The sequence below is a fragment of the Plasmodium cynomolgi genome, chromosome 9 (genome assembly GCF_000321355.1).
Source record: "Plasmodium cynomolgi strain B DNA, chromosome 9, whole genome shotgun sequence".
Lineage (NCBI taxonomy): Eukaryota > Apicomplexa > Aconoidasida > Haemosporida > Plasmodiidae > Plasmodium > Plasmodium cynomolgi.
The window spans coordinates 1620547-1641534 of NC_020402.1; the positions used below are offsets into that span (position 1 = coordinate 1620547).

General features: G+C 40.8%; 4 protein-coding genes across 4 annotated transcripts; 3 read left to right on the forward strand and 1 right to left on the reverse strand.

Annotated features, from left to right (window-relative positions):
* Positions 1 to 2371: 2371 nt before the first annotated feature.
* On the forward strand, positions 2372 to 3556 carry PCYB_094580 (hypothetical protein; the record flags this gene model as incomplete). The annotated part of the gene is made up of 1 exon (XM_004222573.1): positions 2372 to 3556. A coding segment is annotated over exon 1 (1152 nt), but the record flags the coding sequence as incomplete, so codon positions are not given.
* Positions 3557 to 5367: 1811 nt separating this feature from the next.
* On the forward strand, positions 5368 to 6477 carry PCYB_094590 (hypothetical protein; the record flags this gene model as incomplete). Its single annotated transcript, XM_004222574.1, has 2 exons — positions 5368 to 5825; positions 5982 to 6477. Coding segments are annotated over 2 exons (633 nt in total), but the record flags the coding sequence as incomplete, so codon positions are not given.
* Positions 6478 to 7860: 1383 nt separating this feature from the next.
* Positions 7861 to 13688, forward strand: PCYB_094600 (myosin heavy chain subunit; the record flags this gene model as incomplete). Its single annotated transcript, XM_004222575.1, has 6 exons — positions 7861 to 9912; positions 10450 to 12138; positions 12360 to 12786; positions 12965 to 13254; positions 13418 to 13489; positions 13599 to 13688. 6 exons carry the CDS (start codon positions 7861 to 7863, stop codon positions 13686 to 13688), a joined length of 4620 nt encoding a protein of 1539 aa, XP_004222623.1.
* Positions 13689 to 13955: 267 nt separating this feature from the next.
* On the reverse strand, positions 13956 to 20533 carry PCYB_094610 (hypothetical protein; the record flags this gene model as incomplete). Its single annotated transcript, XM_004222576.1, has 2 exons — positions 13956 to 18584; positions 19085 to 20533. The coding sequence occupies 2 exons, from the start codon at positions 20531 to 20533 to the stop codon at positions 13956 to 13958; spliced, it is 6078 nt and encodes a 2025-aa protein (XP_004222624.1).
* Between the last annotated feature and the right edge of the window lie 455 nt (positions 20534 to 20988).

Genomic DNA, 20988 nt, shown 5'->3' on the forward strand with positions numbered 1-20988 from the left:
CCTTTTTTGTCTGTCCTTTTTTTTTTTTTTTTTTTTCGCTGCGCTTTATTTGCTACTATTTTTGTGCCTTGGGGCTTCACGCCTTTTCCTTTCCCCGCACGCGCTTGTATGCACGATTGTGTTTAATTTTTTTTTTTTTTGGAAATAATGCCACTTTTGCGTAAGGCACAATTTGTCAAGTTTGGAATTTAAAGCCAATCCATGTGATATGTACCAAATGTCGTACATATATATATGCAAGGGGGAATGTACACGCACATAAACGACCTCAAATGAGCATATATTTTACTTGCCTATGCTGTGCTTTCGTAGTGTCGCTCTCATTAAACGCTCGGTGTCGATTTATTTTTCTCTCCCAGCAGCGCATAGCAGCGTGTGTTGATTTGTATGCGACCGCTTAGTGCATAATGCTTTGTGTGTTTTCTTTGTGCACGTCCTTTTGAGGCAAACTGGTTGGGTTGTTACATTTTGGCCTTCCCTTTTTGAAAATGCAACTGTGCGCAGGCGCCGCGATTCCTTGATAGGAAACCTAGTCAATGCGCACCTACCTGAACAGCCGCCTCTGTTACTTGGTGACCCGTGATAACATTCGCATGTGTAGTCCGTACGTGTGTAGCGCCTCCGAGCGCAAACTGTCTTAACTACGTCCCTATCCCGTTAAGCATGCGAAAAAATTGGGCAACTGCCATTTCTGCACTTTCTGACAGGGAGTACTTACGCATACACGTGACCTTGCCGTACAGGTGGCTTAACGCACGTTCCATTTCCGAGTTGGGCAATGAATCATTTTAACTCTTCCCGGTTCGTAAAAAGGAGATGCTAAGCTAAATGAATGAACACATGTTGGAGTTATCATGTTTAATGTATGAATGGGGGAACAGCAAATATGTGTCATCCGTGAAGCATAAAGAGGGGGGAAAAAAAAAAAAAAAGCACACACAACTCACCACATCAAATCAGATAAAAAGCACCATTAAAGAACAGTAATATAAAAAATGCAAGGTTCTCTTGCCTGTTCCCCAAAATAGCTGATCTATACAACGAAGAAGGAAAACGGGGAATTCATTGTAAAGGAAGGTTACCCCCAAATGCGATGTTCCCCAATTGGAGTTCATCATTTTTTTGTTTACTCTTTTTTCCAAACAAGTCAATTCAGCATCACTTGAGTGACACACCTTAAAATGACATTCTACAAAAAGGGGGTAGATGGGAAAGCGTTAAAAATGGTCTTTTCATTTTTCATTTAAAAGTGTAAAATGATGAGCGTAATGATGCGGGGCAGAAAGAATCGTCTGGTATCTTCCTTCTCAGTGTTTTTTTTTTTTTTTTTTTTTTTATTTTGGCTTGTTGATCTTTTTAAGAAGGTTAATGTGGAAAATGAGCTATTCGCGAAAGGTATACGACCGTGTGTTTAATCATAAACTTATTTAGTAATTTTTTTTTTTTTTTTTTTGACTTTCTATACACGTACACATGTATGTAGATATGTTTGCCCCACTTTGGCACGCCTCCCTTTTCAACATTTTTTGTTACCCCTAGTGGGAATGAAACTTGTGGATATACATGTAACGGTGAGCGTTTTTTTTTTTTTTTCTTTTTTGGAGGACACTTGGAAAAGCTACAAATTATCTAACTCGCGAAAGGAATAGGGAAACAAAATGAAACATTCTCAAATGAACTGAAATGGTGCAGTGACTCCCCATCTCCTCCTTAGGTATGCCTATTGACAAGTAATCATACGCAAAGTTAAAAAAAAAAAAAAAAAAAAAGAGGAAAAGGAACAGTTGCAAGGAAACGTTTATCACTTTTTCATGCGAACGTAAAAGAGGATAAGTGTACAGCATTGTATTGTACTGTGCTATGCTGTGTAAGTACCCATTTTGCGAACACGTGTATTAACGTTTGCTAAGTTAACGGGACTCAATTTTATAAGCCAAATGTAGCAAAGAAAGGCTGAAGCGGGGAAAGGGAAGGCACACCATTTTGTTGAAAAAAGTACCCCCCCTTTTTTTTTTTTTGCACACAGTGTATGTTTCGAGAACACCCCGTTGAAGTTGCGAAAACGGTGTAAAGCTTGTGAAGCGTATGCATAGATGTTTATCCCATTTTCTCGTCTTCTAAAATTAGCAGATTTGTAGAGAAAAAAAAAAAAAATCCAACGTTTTTGCACACAAATGCATGGCGCAGGAAGGGATGGGTGTTTTTTTTTAAAACCCAAGGGGCACGTACATTTTTGTGAGCGCAAAATAGTAGAGGAATCCGCTGAAGGAACTAGGGAAGGGAGCGACGATAAGTGCGGCGAATAGTGCTACGAAAAGAGCGACGAGACGTGCGGCGAACCGAGCAGCCAGTAGCCCCTCCTACAGCGCAGCCAAGCGCACCGCGGGCAGAGGCAACACTGCATGGCAAATAAACAAAGGGAACGTTACGAAATAGATTGTACATGTTTGGACCTATTCGAAAAGTGCACAAAAAGCTACAACTTCAGAGACTGCGTAGTGATAAAGAAGTGTATCAAAAATGGAACACTGAAGGAGGCTGATAGTGTGTGTATATATGGGAGAGAAAAATGCGGGAAAACGCTTCTTTTGACGGAGATAGTAGCCGAGATGACGGCCGTAAAGGAACTCAACGGAATGAACTGCAAAGTGGTGTACCTCGATTGCGACCTTACGTTTAACTATAAAAATTATGAAAGCATCATAGGGAAAAAATTTAACAAACGTGTAAACTATGATCACAGTAGTACCTGCGCCAGTGGTGGTAGCTACCAAAATATGAATTTAGGAAAAGCCTTTTTGGAAAATTCTTTTTCGAACATGTATTATTTTCGAATATTTAATCCAGGTCATCTACTACTCATTTTAAATACGTTAAAAAATTTATTAAAAAAAAAATTTTTTGAAGCTTTATTTATTGACTCTCTATCCTTTTGGAATGCCTGCAAATATGACAAAGTAAATTTGTTCTCTGATAATAATTACGTAAAAAGGAAAACGTCCGATTTGCTGGACTATGCATTTACACTCATTTTGAATTTGAAGAAAAAGTACAAATTTTTATTCTTCTATTCGAAGTTATGTAACGAGGAGAGGTTTATTGACTACACGGTTAAGTTGGTTGTTGAGAGGCCAGGGGGACAAAATAAAGCCAGTGTCACTGAGGGAAGGACGCACAAGCGGAAAGATAGAAATGTGAAAAAAGAAACGCACTTAACTGCTAAGGAGCATACCACACAGGAAGAGTCCTTTCTGATTCCACACAGCTTTAATGACATCCTAAATACACACATATTTCGAAAAAAAGACTTCACCAGCAATAATTTTTTAGTGGAAAAACCATTTTTCATTTATTTAATACCAAATGAGAAGAAGGGCAAGAAGAAGAAGAAGAAGAAGAAGAATAAGAAGCACTTTGCTGATATTCACCAAAAGGAGGATTCCACCCATTTGAACATCTTAATGTGTTTATCGTCCGAAATGAAGGATGCTGACAAGGCTCAGTATTTAAAATTTTTTTTTATGATAGCAAATTCGCACACAATTGCGCCGTTGTGAAGTACTTCCAAGACGAGAAAAACAGGCGGAACGGAATTAGGCCAAAGTTTGCGAAGCTGGTGCGCACGTTTGACAGTTTCGTTGAAGGCAACCGCTTGGGTCTTATCCACGAGGGAGGCCCCCAAGTGGCCATCAAAGAGTCTGCATAATATGTGTAAAAAAGAACACCAAAAAAACCCAAAAAAAACAAAAAAAACCCAAAAAACAAAAAAACAAATAGGCTCCCCTGCCGTTTTTATTGCCCATGAGACCGCATGTTCACTTTCCTTTTTTTTTTTCCTTTCCTTCCCATTCGCCTCCCTTTGGATGAGTAAAATACGAAATTCTACGCATAAACATAGAGGCACGTTTTTTGTGTAGACGAGTAGGTTATTCATCACTAGGGGGGAAACGTCCCTGTGATGCGAGAATATATTCATATTGGCGCGCGGGCATATGGGCACCTGCGCGTGCAGGGACCCCCGTTTTTTTTGCATGACCAAATGTTTTTGTGTGGTTATTTATTTACCCCTTTTTTAATTACCCTAAAATTGTTTGTATGCGTATTAACGAATTAACACATTCTGCACCAAAACCAGTGAGCAATTTTTTTCATTGGCTGCTTTATGTCATTCACCCCTTTTTCATTTGTGAGGGAAAAGTTTTGTTTTGCAATACTTGTGCGGTCTGAAAGAGCAAAGCAAAAGGGAAGTAATTAACCCTGTATGATTCATTGCACTTATTTTGCACAAAAAAAGTTGAAGCATTCGTTTGGTGCGTCCTTTCGGCACGTATTATCAGGAAAAAAAAAAAAAACGCCAATATGATGATTTATTTCAAAAAATTAAACTCATGCCCAACGTTGTACTACACCCGCGTTAGCAGAGAATGCACAGTGACACCTTCACACAGGCGTCAAACCGTGTGTAAAAATATTGATTATTGTCCGCGCTTTGGCTACCTTCGAAAATGTAATGAGCGAAACATAAACGAGCAGCATTTTTGAAGGCACACATTTGAAATAACATTTTGCAAGCGCATTTTGAAGCCCATTTTGAAGCCCATTTTGAAGACACATTTCTGCAAGGAAAAACAAGGGGTCCCATGATAGCACCCCCGATTGTCACACGACGCATACGACATTTGCACGCACGTGTACGCGCTCGGAAAGTAAGGTCTACATTGGACAGAAAAAAATGATAAGAATTTATAGAATTGTTGCACAACATGCACAAAATAATGGGCGATCTGTTTGTGCTGTTTTTTTTCCGCAGTAACTCAACAGGTATTCTCATCATGTAACACAAATCAGTGAAAATGAGGTGCAGGATGTTTTTTCACAACTTGAACGTTGATTATCATTTTTCGATTTACGCATCGTTAATTTTTTTTTTTTCACAACTCTGACCAACTGTGGCACAATTTCTGTATAAAAGATGTTTACATTATGCTGTCTGTATCGTTATTTTCCACCCACTCCTTTTTCACGTGGAATACTTAGTTAACAGAAAAGTAAAAATCTTCCTTCGCAAGTTATTAACTTCACCTGCGGCTTTGGTGTTTAGAAAAAATCTTCGATTTTTTTGCAGCATCAAAATGGGTGGAACGGAATTTCACAATAATTCTGGATAACCATTTTTTTTTTTTTTTTTTTTTCTGCAATATAGCTATTCTGCATAACTTTTTTTTTTTTTTTTTTTTTTTTTTTTTTTAAATATAGCCATTTTGCATAACTTTTTTTTTTTGCCAAAAATGTGACAGTTGTGCGTGCGTATGTGTGTACATTTATTTAATTATTTTTTTGTTCACTTGTTTGATCGCCTATTTGTTCGCCTATTTGTTTACTCGTTTACATATTTATTAAGTTTTCCATTTTTCCCTTTTCTGCGAAGTAAATTTTGCACCCCCACGCGCGCCTCGCCTTTTTATTCCCAAAACAACTGCCAGCAACTCAGTTTTAACGACAAAATGGAGTCTTCCGAGGCACAAAGTTTAAAAGTTGTGCAGAGCAACCCGAATGAACAGAGTGCGTACAAAGACACACACACCACGGCGCTGCCAGAAAACTACAATGAATCTGCCAACAATGTAGGCAAAACGAATCCATTGGAAGGGTATTACACAGTGGCACAGGACGATAGCACACCAATAGATGCTAACAATATTCCCTATATAATTCCTGAGATGAATGAATCCGGGATGACCGTCGACCCAACGGCCATGCAAGCGGCTGCCGCGATCAACCAAAGTATGATGTACCAGAACCATGGCATTCCAGCGGATTACCCCGTAAGTCTGTTTTTTTTTTTTTTTTTAACTTTTCGCTTTGTACATCGGTACAGGTGCATGCATATGCGTTTATGTACATATCTGTGTAATAACTTAGCCAATTTGTTTTACTTTTTTTTTTTACGGCTTCTTTCTCCCCCCCCCCTTCTGACGTAGTACCAAATGTTTAACGGAGCAAACCCAATGTATGGTGGAATTCCCCAGTATTATGGAGGTGTGAACATGCCAATGAACCCTTACTATGACCCGTACGGAATTATTAACCCTTTATCGTGTGCACCCCTAAACTTAGAAAAGAACAAAAAGAGGAGCAAGAAGTTTTACTGTTGCTGAAAATGTCGCTTGAGGAAAATCATTATTTTTTTGTCTTTTGCGCAAATAAAACGAGCTCCTGTGACTGCATGGGAATTAAAATTGTTCGTTTTTTTAAAACATATGTTGTATCTTCGCAACGTTCTCCCCCGTTCGATGTTGCGCACTGCGTAACTCTGAGCACATGTGTTCAACCAGGTTTGCTAAAAGCATGGAGAGGCATACTTAGCCTTGCGCAAAATTTACGTTAAAGTAAAAGAAAAAGAAAACAGCACACATGTGTGAGATTACATATTTATACACACCTCAGTGTGACCACCCCTTATGTAAAGCCTCACAGTTGTGCGATTTATGAACGAAAGAGACTTTTAACTTGGTACTTTTTTTTTTTTTTTTGTTGTTGCAGTTTAACTAGTGAATCTTTTTCTTTATGATGAACATATTAAATTATTATTTTTTTTCGTGCTACACGTTATTTAGACTTTAAGCTTTTGCAAAATAATAGCTTACTTTCTAAAGGGCCCAACTGTGTGCGCGCTTCGGGTGGGCACTTTCGTCGCTACACGGGAATGTCTTTTGGGGACCCTTCCGGTGAGCAACATGGGGCGCATTCGATACCCGTCGCTTCGGCTATCCCAGCGGGGTGCTTAAAAAATGAATATACTCTACAATTTGACGTGTGCTTCCCTTTTGACGAAACCTTAACAGAAATGAAAATGTAAAAATTTTATTTAAAATGAACTGAAAAGGACTGTGTGTGAAAGCTAAGCCTTGAGGTAGGGGGCGTTATTTTCCAAATTCGCTTGTTATATGCTGGAGTTTTTTACAATTTGGGGGGAAATGCATTCTGGTTCGTTTTGTTCGTTCTTGTTAAAATGTATTTTTGCGCAATTGTTTATAGTTGGGGCGACATAAATGATTTTTTTTTAATTCCCCCCATTTGGTCTGTCATGGGAGAATGACTTAATAGCTTAAGTGAAGCTGCGCGGATGTTGGTGGGAATCGGCTAAGGTTAAACAAATGCGCGCACATGTATAGATACATATGTGTCCCTTTTTCCAGCGTTCCTGGCCTCTGATGCAAAGAAGAAACATCGACGCGTGCGCGTTGCGGCACTTTCCCGCTGTGTAGATTACTTTAAAAGATCAGCGCGCACAATGTTTTTTTTTTTTTTTTCTCATTTTAGACATTACTATGTTGAATGTTTTTTCTAGTGCGACGCAAGAACTTTGGCAGAATGGGAAAGGTACATGCAGGTATTCATCAGTTGTTTTAAAATATTTCCTTTTCATCACGTGTGAGTAGGAATAGGCAAACGCCTTTTTTTTTTTTTTTTTTGGAGATTGCAAAATTGCCATTTTGTCATATACGCGGGCATGAAAAGGCGTGTCTTTTTTTTTTTTTTGGCCAGTTTAGTCTGTCAGCCCGTTTGCCAAAATTTCATCCTTTTTTGTGAGGAGTATCCCTTACATAGATCAGGCTAATTTCCCTACGTCATTGCTAGACAGTTGGAAATAGGCAAAACGGCAGAGCGTGGAATGTGAAGGGGAGGAGAAAGTCCTTATCATGTCATTTTCTTCCTGGAGCGCAGGGACACTCAGTTATAGCAACAAGCACATTGGCCATTTTGACGCTGATTATGGTGTTCACCTCGGTGGAGAGCCCCCCAATTGAAAAAAGCACAAACGTTCGAGTGAAATCGCCCACTTGAAAAAAGCAAGAAATGTACAAACAAAAGTCGCTAGAACTGAGAGACATCAACTATGTGTATGAGAACTCATGGGTCTGGGTTAACATCAATTCGATAAAAAAAAAAAATGGAAATTTATATAAAGAAATATTTGAATATTACAAAAATAAAAATAAAATATTCTGCTTCTTCAAAGGAAAAGTAAAACAATTCGTATCCAACAGGGATGTAGAAATATGCATCAGCATAGACGACAATTATGTGAACTTCAAAAATAACATAAATTATAACATCACAGAAAATGTTAAATATTTATTACCCATTGATACCAATTTTGGGTGTAGTGACAACACAGAATTAATATATTTAAATCCGCCCAATTTATTGGAAAATATTCGACAGAGATATAGTAAGGCGTACTTAAATGAAGGAAGCAGAGATTGTATTTATACTTACATTGGGTACATCCTGTTGTCAGTGAATCCTTATGAGAATTTTAAAATTTACGATGAGTGTTACATGAGGAAGATTAAGAATGAGAATAATCTGTTTGCTGTTCCTCATCCTTTTTCCATTGCCAACGATGCGTACAACTGTATGATTAAGGATAAGGTGAGCCAGTCCATCATCATAAGTGGCGAAAGCGGGGCTGGCAAGACAGAGTCATCGAAGCAGGTGTTGAGGTACCTTACCTACTTGAGCGCTTGCCATTCGCAGGAGGAAGCCGCAGGAGTTGCAGACGCATTGGAAAAATGTGACTACACAAGAAAGGGAGCCCCCCCGGGCGGCAGTAACCAGGGCACGGGAAACGGCGACACTGGGGGTCGTCGCGCGAAATCGCCTGAGAAGGAAGGAAAGGACAAGTTCAACCCAAACGTTAGGGACGCCCCCAAGAGAGACGAAATAAATGAAAGAAGCGCCAAAAATGGATCCGTAAGGGGGGAAAAAGCCGTTCCGTTAAGGGAGACATGCTTAGTCACGGTTTCCACCGCCGAGTCAACGTACACTGCTGAGTCCACGTACACCACTGCCCCCCCTTACACCACTTCGTCCCCTTCCACCGCTGCTTCCCCCTCCTCTTATGAAGACAAAATCCAGAACAGCAACCCCCTGTTGGAATCGTTCGGAAATGCTAAGACGATCAAAAATGACAACAGCAGTAGGTTCGGAAAATTGATGAAGTTAAATTATGACGAGAATGGTAGGTTACGCTCTGCGTCCATCGAAACGTATCTCCTTGCAAAATCCAGAGTGGTTGATGTTCCCCCCAGAGAAGGGAATTACCATATTTTTTATTCCTTGTGTGAGAATTCCAAATTAAGTGACGAGTTCGGTCTATTGCCATGGTACAAGTATAACTATTTGAGGGCCCAAAATGATATGAACAAATCAGGAAACAATTCCCTTAATGGGAGAGAAGATTCTGAGGGAAATGAAGAAATGGAAGATGAAGAGGACACTAACACAGAGGGAAAAGGGAAGAAAAAGAAGAAGAGCAAGAGCAGGAATAAGCGGAAAAAAGTGGGCAAGTTGGACGAAACGGATAGGGAGGAAGTGGCCCTGGATGTGGTCGAAACGGGAAAGGATGAAGATAAAAAGAAGAGAAGTAAACTTAAGGGGAAATCAGGAAACGACTCACATCCTAGTGATGACAGCAGGAAGGAGAACAAATGCTTGTACGATTTGGACGCCATTATAAAATGTTTTCAGAGCATAGGGGTGTATGAAGAGGAACAGAAGGAGATTTACAAAACGCTTATTTGCATTTTGCTCCTGGGAAATGTCGACTTTGTGGTGAATGAGGAGGAGGAAGGAGGGATACTTAAAATTAAGAGTGCAGAGGTGTGCGAGAAGTTGGGCGACCTGCTTGAAATTAGCAATGACCATTCGGGAAACAGCAGCTGTGGTAGCGGTGGTGCGAACAAGATCGTCGAAATTCTAACCATAAAGAAGGTGCGTGACACGCAAAAGAACTACACCTACCAGCAAGCCATCTACAACAGGGATGTCATATCGAAGGCCCTGTATCAGCTTCTGTTCGAATACGTGATCATGCGCGTTAATGACTCATTGAATGTGCGCGAGGTAGAGGAGGAGGTGGACCACCAAAACGGTGACGACGCGCACATGGAGGGCACTCCCAGCGATGAGGAACACACTGACGGGCCCCACGCGCAGTACGAGAGGGTACGGGAAAACATGAAGCCCAGTAAAAGGAAAAGGAGCAGCCATAGCGGAGCACACGCAGAGTACTCAGCACACACCGATCGAGCTGCGAAGAGAAGCAGAAGCAAGACCTACTTCATAGGCATTTTAGACATCTACGGATTTGAAAACTTCGCCAAGGAAGGCATGAACTGTTTTGAACAGCTATGCATCAATTACGCAAACGAAGTTCTACACGCTTTTTTTTTAAAGCAAATAATTCACAATGAACACAAAATACATTATGAAGAAAATTTGTTTCTCGAGAAAATACCCTACAATGATAACAGCAATGTGATATCTCTCATAGGTGATACTCGAGATGTGAGCATCTACACCATATTGGAAGATCTGTCTTTGCTATTTTCATCAAATAAGTCCAACGAAGAGAGTAATAAAAATTTGTTCTTCGAGAAGTTAAGCAAAAATGTCATGAACTCAGCCAAGTACAAAAATATTGTGCGAAATTACAAAGCGTCGAGGAACTGTTTCATCATTTCACACTATGCGGGAGAAGTCCTATACGACTCTCACGATTTTTTTAACAAAAATGTAGATATCCTCACAAACGATATTGAAGACTTTTTATCAAGCTGCAATTCTTTCATCAGGACGAATTTGCTTAAAGGGAAGAAATTTGTGTGTGGTAAGAATAGCACACAGGGGAATCATCCTAAGAGTAGTGGCAAAATGGTGGAGCTGAAAATTCAGGAAGAGCCAAAATCAGGGAGGAGAAAATTATCTGTGAAGGAAATGATATCCCACCATGAGATTGAGTCTAGGGGAGTTCTTCCTGTACATCTCCAGGAGGATGATCCGTATATGAGTGATGACGACGAGGAAGGGGGCGAAGTAGAGGGGAATCATCGACAGAGCGTCCGCAATGGGGGGAACTCCATCAATGTTCTTACGTATCACACAGGACGAAAGAATAAAGTAAAGTCCATCTTTTCTTCATTCAAAAAACAGCTTGAAATTCTGACCAACAAGCTAGACAAAACGGCTTCGAAATTTATCAGGTGTATAAAACCAAATGAGGAAAAGAAGGCCAAATTTTTTAATAAAAATTTGGTGCTGAATCAGCTAGTAATGAGCGGAATGGTTGACGTCCTCAGTTTGATGAAAAATGGATACCCTTGCAGAGTGCTCTACGATGACATTTGGATTACCTACAGTCACCTTTTGCAAGACGAAATGAAGTCCTTCCTTACCCCCAAAATGTTCTGCGAAATTGTACTGAAATTTTTAGACATCCACTCTAACGAATACACATTCGGAAAAACGAAAGTTTTTTTCCGCTTTGGTGTTTTATCCACCATAAATGAAATATTGAATAAAAATTTGGAAAAAAAAAATAAATTTATCGAATGTGTGTATAATTTCTGGCTACACAAAAGGAAACGAAAAATCTTGAAATTTGTCCTCTGCGGATGTAGGTTTAAAATGTTAATAAAAAAGATGAGAGCTAAACGTTTAATGGAACACGGACTCTATTATTATAATAATTTTTTGCTACAGAAAAAAAGGCAAAGTCTTCGAAAAATACTGTTTTACTACTTTTATGTCTATAAACAGAGAACCTACTTCCTACAATTGAAAAGAAGCTCCCTCGTTATTCAAAAACGCATTCGGGGATATCTTGCACGCAAAAAATATTTATACATAAAAAGACAAATACTTTTTATCCAGGATTATTACATATTTCAAGGGTACTTTAAGCAGAGAGTTACAGCCTCAAATATTATTAGGAAAAATTGGCTCACTTATATTACCAAATCTGATTATCACTATGTCCGAATGAGCATTATAAAAATACAGAGAGCCTTTCGAAGATACATGAAGGGGAAATATATTAAGTACTGCTTGAAAGTAGTCAATGTTAAGAAGCAGCCTAAGCGCACGTACAGTGCGTTCGTGAAGAGTGAGATCGGTCAGGGGAAGAAACTGGAATTGGGGGTACAGCGGAGGGCTCAGAAGGAACTCGCGAAAGGGGTGAAGCACGAGAGAGCTCGTGATCGACAGCTGGGGAAGCGCCTCTGCCAGGAGGAGGACCGCATAGGGTCCTTCATCTGCGTGGAGAGGACCAACCGCAGGCATTCCTTCGCGGTAGGTGCTCAGGAGTAGTGTGCAAGTGGGCATACCTCTTTGTACATGTGTGAGGGTTCCCTTGCCGTAACTTCGCCACGCCGCAACGCTCACGGAGCGCTAATAGACCGCTCATGGGCAGCTCATGGACCGCTCATGGACCGCTCATTGACCGCTCATTGACCGCTCATTGACCGCTCATTGACCACTTATGCATCGCTCTTGCACCTCTCCCACTTTAGATGGGCCAAAAATTGGACGCCTCCTCGAGCAGCAGAAGCAGCCTCAAAAGAAGAAAAACCTGGAGTGCTTGGGAGAGCACCTCAAAGTGTAACTACAGCCGACAAAGCTACAGACACACTCAACCAAATTATATGAATAGAGCTATTTCAAACCATAGCAGTAGCCATATCAGCACAGGGAGTTCCTTGAAAAAGAAGGTCACAGGAAGTTACACGGAGGAGAAACCATTTATCAGTGTTGGACATATAGGGATTAACGGAAAGGGGCAAATAAAGGGACGTAGTAGCGACATTTTTGGTAATGCTAGTCGGGATAAGGGCAGAGCAAAAAACAAGTTTAGGTTCAGCAACCTAAGCACATGCGGTGACAACATGCTTGCGAAGGGTAACGGCGGGGGCGTCGGTAAAAGTGGCTCGCTCAGCATGGGTACGTCGCGCGAACCGACACGTTTGCACCTCTGCAGTGCTTCGCAATTGCAGCGCGTCGTAATTGCAGCGATTCGTAATTGAAGCGATTCGCAATTGCAGCGATTCGCAATTGCAGCGATTCGCAATTGCAACGCTTCGCTACTGCACTACTTCACCACTGCGCACCTCCCCCTCAGGAAAAAGCCGCATGAAAAGAATAACGTACAATCATGCGAACCTGAAAAACGACTTCGCCTCGAGCTACAAGAGGGAGAAAAATAAAGTCTCCAATTTTTTGAAAAACACCATTTATGATAGATACATCAACAAGTACAAGCAGAATTACATGAACAGACAGAAGGATAAGAAGAAGAAATCGATTTACATAAAAAACAACTACAGCAACATTAGCAACATATACAGCGTTTACAGGCCTTCACAGGAGGAGAAGCTGGCTCAGCAGTATGACTTCGACCGCACGGACGCGGTAATGGCTTTTTCTATGTGCAGCGTGAATAACGGAACTTGCGTCGGGAATGTGCTTCTACACACGGCGTGTACATTGGCTAATCTGCCTGGAAAGTGCTCCTACACACGGTGCTCACAAAACACGCATGAAACGAACGACAACCTTTCCCCCCCTACTTCAGCTCATCATTCCGGAGGACTTCTACGTGAGCGAGTCAAACATCCCCGAGCCAGACATGATGCAAGAAAATGATGTAATCGTTTTGTTATACGTGCATATATCACCACGCGTGCATGCAGCATGGGTGTAGACGCTTGTACATGCATACAAAAAAAAAATTCACTCCTTGAAACCTCTTGCAGGAAAATTATCTACTGTTGTGTGAATACCTGGATAACAATTTGGATTCGAAGATCCCCCTAATAGAGCTAAGTGCTTTCAAGTGCGCGTGAAGGAAAGGCGGTCGATGAATTGACTTTGCGCTTCTAAATTAGGGGAAAGTTTTGTGATTTTTTTTTTTTTCCCCCACTACTTGCGTAAACTGTTCCTTCTCGATTTTGTGAAATGGGCATCCGTCCTTGATTTTTGCAGCGAGACATTCGCATGACACACTCGCATGGCACACTCGCATGACACACTCGCGCGACGTATATGCAGGACAAGGCAAGGCTCCACAACTTGGCCCCCTCTTTCGTGTTCCCCGAACGGATGCTACGCAATTAAAATTTCGAGGACAAATTTTTTTTCAAATAAACGTACCCATCCTTGTAAATCAAATGGTTCGATGCCATTTCTTCACGTTGTCTCCGTCTGAGGAATTCAATAATATTTTTCCTTTTAACTTTACTTGGTACATTTTTAATATTTTTTAGCGAAATTTCAATATTTTTTAACAGGCCTAATGTTCTCAGAGCCTTTGCATAGTTATCGATTCTCCGTCGTCTTTCTATCGATTCTTTCGTTTTGTAAATCCCCCCGCTGTGCAAGCCGTCGCTTGGTTTTTTCTTTCCGCAACTGACCATTTTGGAATTCATTTTGTGCTTCACTTCGATGGGGAACAGTGTCGTGTGTCCAAATGGGGCATTATTCTTCCCACGTCCAATATGATGAAGTGTTTTTTTTTTTCTTCTGATGAGCCATTCGTTTGATGTCTCATTAGCCATTTCGTCCACACGTGCGTCTTCATCTTCCTGTATTGGAAAGTAATTTCCTTCCCTTGACATTTCACTTCGCTGATCTGTATAGTAAACATTGTGACTCCCTTTTGTGCCTTTCCTTCGTGGTACACCTTTCTTCACACTGGGGGGAAATTCCCCTTTCGTGATGCATACAGAAGGGATCCTCTCCGTTTTGTTCCATTTCTGCGTGTAGTCTGATAGCTTATACTTTATATTTTTATTTGACACACCCAAAGTGCTTCTTTTTGGTTCGTTTTTGCTCTGCCTAGGGGAAAGGATGATATCCGTGTGCTCATTTTCGTCCTCTATTGCGGTAAAAAAATGCGTCTCCGATGGGGATGGTTCATATAATTTTTTGTTAAAAAAGGAATCAGTGAAATGCTCCTCCGTTTGGTGAAGAATATACTCTTTGTTCTTCTCATTATCGAGGGTAGCTTCATCTTCACAATTTCTGTTCCCCTTTTTTAAATTCCTCCCTGTTTTATCGTTTATAATAGTTTTATCGTTTGTAATAATTTTATCGTCCACTGGGTTTGCCACTCCTTCTGATGTGTTATCAGTTTTTATGACATCCTTTTGGACTTCTTCATAATTTAAAATTCCATTATGTCTGTTTTTGTCTGAACCGTTCAGGTGATTTCTGTCAAACGTGTAATCATCAAATTTGGTTAAGTGGTCATATAAGGGCAATTCTTTGTGCGTAGTAGGAGCGCCCTTCTCTCCATTTAAGTCTCCAAAAGGGGGGTTCGTTTTTCCCATCTTCCTGCATGCGGGGGTGGAATTTTTCAAAATGTCCAGAATGGCCTTTACGCTTTTTCCCCCCCCCTCGGAAATAAGATGTGACGAACCGCTTTCCGTATGACTGCTTTCCCTGTGGCTGCCTTCCGTATTGCTGCTTCCCCTGTGGCTGCCTTCCGTGTTGCTGCATCCCGTATGGTTGCTAGGAACGTCCAAGGGGTATGCACCCGTGCAGATGTGCCGGTTGATATCCGCGCTGATGCCCCGCCCGCCGTTTATCTTACACCTGATCACGGTGCCTATCCCGTTAATGTCCTTCTTAACGAACGAGGTAAACAAATCTTTTTTTTTATTTTTTAGTCCCCTAATTTTTAGCAGGTTTATGTTGTTCCTTTTTGTAATTTTTTTCAGTTTCCATTCGTTGAGTTTTTTTTTGAATTTTTCTTGCCTTTGAATTTCTTGGAGTTGTTTATAATTTTTTTCTATTTCTTTTATTTTTTCAATGTTCTCAAGGATTTTTCTTTTTTTCTTTTCCTTTTTGTTGTATAATGTGTTTTGCTCCCTGTTGCCTGACTGTTCAGGGGAATTTGTTTGGTCGATCACTGAGGACTTGTATTTACAGCATGGGCGTCTGTCACTTGGGGGTAGCACGCCTCTTCCATTTGGATGGGTTTTCCAGGCCTCATTTTCGATGGAGCTTTTTTTTCTTGTGGGTTCTTTTTCTTCTTTTGCTTTCCTCCCTCGCTCGTACGTTTTGAAGACCTTCCTCAGTTGCTGAATTTCATTTACCACGTTTTTCTTTTTCCTGGCGCTGTTTAATTTGATGCAATTTTCTTCATTTTTTGGGGGTGATCTGCTTAAATGCGCCTGAACAGTGGAAGAGAAGGAAAATTTCGATTTCTTTCCCTCACTGCATTTGCTTTTGTCTGTCTCTTTTTTGTTCTTCCCCGAGCAGCTGTTTGATGTGGAGAGATTGCCTATATCTAGGGAACGTCTAATATTTTTTACTAAAGTTAGGGCATTGTTCGTTTTTAAAATTTTGTCGATGTTTTGTAAATACATGGAATCTTCGCAGTCGTTTAGGGAAGAGCAGGTGGACAGACTGTTCGTTGTGACATTAGACGGGACGCTTTTATTAGATTCTTCCACCAGTTCGCAGTTGCTCACGCTTGGTTGGTTCCTTCCGGTTGGACTTACACCTCCGTCATGTTTCTCGTATGCCCCTTTCTGATTATCTTCTCCCCCTGTGGGTGCGTTCCCCTTTTCAGCCTTCCCAGTTTTGCCACCACAAGGATTATTCCAGGCATCATGCGTGTCGATTAAATTACGAGGCGATTTTCCCTTCTCTTGGGGAGACTCCATAGAACGTTCGTCCGAGGAGTTTCCCTCCATTGTTTCTTCACCCTGCTCGCTGAGGTGTCGTTCTGCTTTGAAGCCGCCATTACGTAAAGCATTTTTCATAAGGCCATTTAGCTCATTGTAGAAAAAAATACTTTTTAACATAATGTAAGCATTTTCCCCAACGGTTGTTTTAATCTTTTTCAAAATGTTATTTTTAATTTTTCTGTTCAAAAATAGTGCGTAGATTTTTTTATTTGTCTGAAAATTAGTAATGTCAAAATTGTAGCATATTTTCTTGACACTTATTTCACAGAGACTTTTCGATTTAACGAGGATGGAAAAAAGGAGCAGATCATATGGACATTTGGAATTAATTAAAATGTTTATTTTGCTAATCATGTAATCTTTTTGGTACTTTTTAAAATTGTTCAATTCGATTAAATATATGTCTAATATTTGTTTAAAGATAAATATTTTCCTGTAGTGAATACTTAAGTGATTTTTTAACTTGTTGTGGATTTTTGTGAGTGTGGATTTTTCTTGCCTGTTCAGGCAATTTTGGTCTGCTTCTTCATTTTGCATGTTTTTTATTTGGACATAAAAAGTTTGTATTTCGACTACACTGCTGGATATATAGATGGAGAATTTTTTTACAAAAAATAAATAACTGTTGATAATTTCGTTGTTAAATTTGAAATGTGAAAAAATGGCATTCTGTGTTTTTACCAAAGTGCAAATATTGCTGTATATATTAGTTATGCGTAGGAAGAAGTTCATGCAGTTTTGTATGACTGTAACTTTTGCCTCTTTTTTTACATTCCTTAAAAATTCCAATTGGGGTGTAAGGCTCTCTATTTCTTCTAGTTTTTTTTCTATCATTATGAGAAGTTTTTTTATTTCGTCTGTTATTTTGTTAATTTGGAGTAGCAGAATGTTCATTTTGTTTTTCATTTTTAGGAGTGTAAATAGGACCGTGAAATTTTCCACGCTCAGTGAGTTGCTGATGATGCGGTGAATGTATTCCTTCTGCTCTCCCAACGACAGGCGGCTGCAGTAACTTTTTATGATATCTTCCTTTTGGATAATGCGAGTGGTCGCTTCGGCGGAGCTGCTTGGGAGATCACTGCAATATTGGCCTGCACTTCGCAGGGAACTTCTTTGGGCATTTCTGCAGACATCTCGTCCCATGTTTGCGCCCGAATTGGTGACTACCCCTGAACTTTTACTTAAACATTTAAACAGTTTGCAGTTCTGTTCGAGTACCTCCAATTCGATGCTAAATTGAAGGACGTGGGTTCCATTTTCTCCATAAAAATGTAGAGAGACATGCCCATCCAACAGGTTCAACTCTATTTCATGCACTGATTGATTCATTTGGGATGAACCCATGTCGCTACAGTGGTCCTCCAAAATGGCGTTATCAATTTTTTTCCCATTTTGTGGGGCGTTATCAGGGAGTGGGAATGGATCTTCTCCCTGGAAAGTGTCTCCACCTATTTGATTTTTCGAGGTGAAGACATCACTGGAGTTGTTGGCGTGTGTGCCGATACCCTTTTTTCGTCTCAAATGAGTGTGCTCCTTATTACCCTTATGAGCAGTGAGACGGTCATTTTTTATGGTACTCCCTTGGAGTGGCTCACCATTAGGTGAAGTCTGTGCATTATTTGCCATCCCGTTTGGAGTGAAGCCATTTTGGGAATGTTCCTCTCCTTTAATGGAATTTATTTCCGCTTTGTAATTTTTTTTATCAACATATATCTCATTTGGAATGTTCCCTTGGTTCCCTTGGTTCCCTTGGTTCCCTTGGGGGGTGCTTGTGTGTCTACTTCGACTTCGTACGTTGCGATTTGCCTGACGGGCAATACCGTTCTGTTTGTCTTTCCCTTTTGCTGTTATTTGGACACTCTCCTGAACGCTCTTAAGGGTGGACAAAACCTTATGTTTCTCCTCTTTCTCTTCCAAATGGTAGGCACTTCCTGAGTCCCCACAGGGAGAAATGACATTCTGCGCCAGAGTCACAGAATATTTGTTACAATTATCCCTTTGGCTGTGTACATGTTTTTTTTTTTCACCTTTCGTGGTTAAAAGATTCTTCTTATAAAAGCGAAAATAGCTGATGGTTTCATTATCCTTCTGATTATTTTTTTTTCTTCTTATGTGCCTCTTATTGCATGCACTGTTGTGTAGACGGCAGTTAGGGGTATATGGGAGTCCCACATTAGGGTATGTCTTCATCGTCATTTTGCAGCATTTTTTTTTTTTCCTTCATCTTTATTTGTATTTTTCTGGTCGGATAATACCCCCTTAAGATGGTCCTTCTTCCTTACGGGTAATAGTACAAATGGATGTTTATCTTTCACATTTTTGTGCAATTTTTTCAGTGCGCAAGTTTTTTCACCCTTGTGTGTGTTATGCGGCGGGTGTATGTCATGCGGAGGATGTGTGTCATGCGGCGGGTGTGTGTACAACTCTTCTTTGTGCTGCCCCAGTGGTCGAAACTCTTTCGATGCTACTTCTTCACATCTTGCTGGAACTTCTAATTGGTGAGAATTAATTTGGCCGCTTCTGCGTGAATTACGCAAATATGTTACGTGAGTGTTGTTCCTGTGTTTTTCTTCCTCAGGGTGCTTTTTCTCAACGAAGGAGTCGTCACAAATTGGTTGCCTCTCTTCTTTTACCAGTTGGCATTTTTCATCTTTTGGATTTGTTTCCCTCGGAAGGGTTCTTTCTTCTTGGCTACGATTTAGGTTCATAACCCAATCGTCACTAAGGAGGTCAATTTCGTCGTAGTTCTGTGAGTGGAGTTTGACGGAGGAGGTTCCCCTCCCTGTGGTCTCTGTCTGATTCGCTTGGGAAGAATCTCCCTGCGGGGGGTTGCTGTAGTGGTTGTTAAAAATACTGTTGCAGTTGCTTATCAGGGTTTTTATGGATTCGTCCAGGGAAAGGTCAACCTCACAGGAGTCCGCCTCACAGGGGTCCACCTCACACGGATCGGCATCACACGGGTTGGCATCACACGGATCAGCATCACACGGATCGGCATCACAATCGTGCGCCATTGAAACGCCCCCCACGCAAAATTCCTGTTCCAGAAAGTTCTGCTCAAAAAAATCCGCGTTTTCGTTCAGGTAAGAATCGACGATGCCATCGGCAGTCGACCACTCTGTCACTGGCGAATGACCATTTGGTCGTTCCCCCAGGGGTGCGTCCTTTGATTGTTTCTTCGCTGTTTTGTTTTCGATTCGATTTAAAAGTTCATCTCTATGGTCAACACTCCGATTCGAACTGAAGTCTCCTTCCTGAGTTAAATTACCCACATTGGAAGTGGCCCCACTTGAGTTTTCCTCCTTTATCAAAGGAGTCATCGATCCAGTTCCACCTACTTGGTGTGGGTGGGCATTACCCCTTTCTCTCTCTTTGGACTTTCCCAAGAAGTGCTTGTGTTGGTGAGAAATTTCCGTCTTTTTCCACATGAAGGGAGTTTCATATTTCAACAAAATTTTCATGAACGGGTTGAAAATTCCTTTTATTTCTTCCCCTCTTTGTATCTTTAGCAGTGCAAGAATTTTACTCTTCATTAATCTTCTCCTAAAAAACCTAACATAGTTATCATTAACACTTTTAAAGGTGCAAATATGGATGTTACTATGATTAAATCGGTACGTTTTTTTTGATAACTTCTGGCCAATTCGGCTTATGGCTGGATTGTCTACACGTGTATCCACAGCTTCAGCCTCCTTCCAGGGTTCTACTGATGGGCTGTTCTTTTTAGGTGGATAATTTGTGTTCCTCTGTTCAGGTAGAGATTCTTTGGGTTGGATGATAAAATGGGTTTTTTCTTCTTTCATAAATGGTCTAACAAGTTTGGCTGCACGGAGATGGCTGCTCAATTTTGAAGGTGAACCAACCCATTTGTTTTTGTCAATTGAGAGACCATCAATCTGTTGATGTTTACTCTCCTTTTTGTTTTTCTCAAATGGAATTTGAAAAAAATTTCGAGAGTTAATTAGCTCTCTTTTTTCTATCAAATTTTTGTACATTTTAAGTTTTGTTTTTTTTACATTTTCGTGGAGTCCACTTGCGTGGTTCTTCGATCCCCTGCCCTGGAAATGAGAAGTATCCCGCTCAGTCATGTCTCCCTGCTTAGTCATGTCGCCCCGATCAACATGGCTGCCCCACTTGGTTGCGCCTTCCTTCGACTTGAGGTCTTCCTCTTTGCGAAATGGATTTGTTGGATGGTCCTCATCGTGGAAATCGCGGTAATGGTAATAATGTTGATCGTCCTGACTGTCTCTATTTTCATGATGGTCTTGGTCGTCCTGATCATCACCGCTGCTAACGTTAACACTATTACCACCGCTGCCATTATGTAGGGAATTGCACTCGCGCGAGGGGGCTGTGCTTTTCATTCCCCCCCTGGGCGAGTTCCACTTTGGGGCAAATGGGTGTCTTATCCTCCCTTCGACGACCACGTCTTCATCACTCGGGTAGCCTC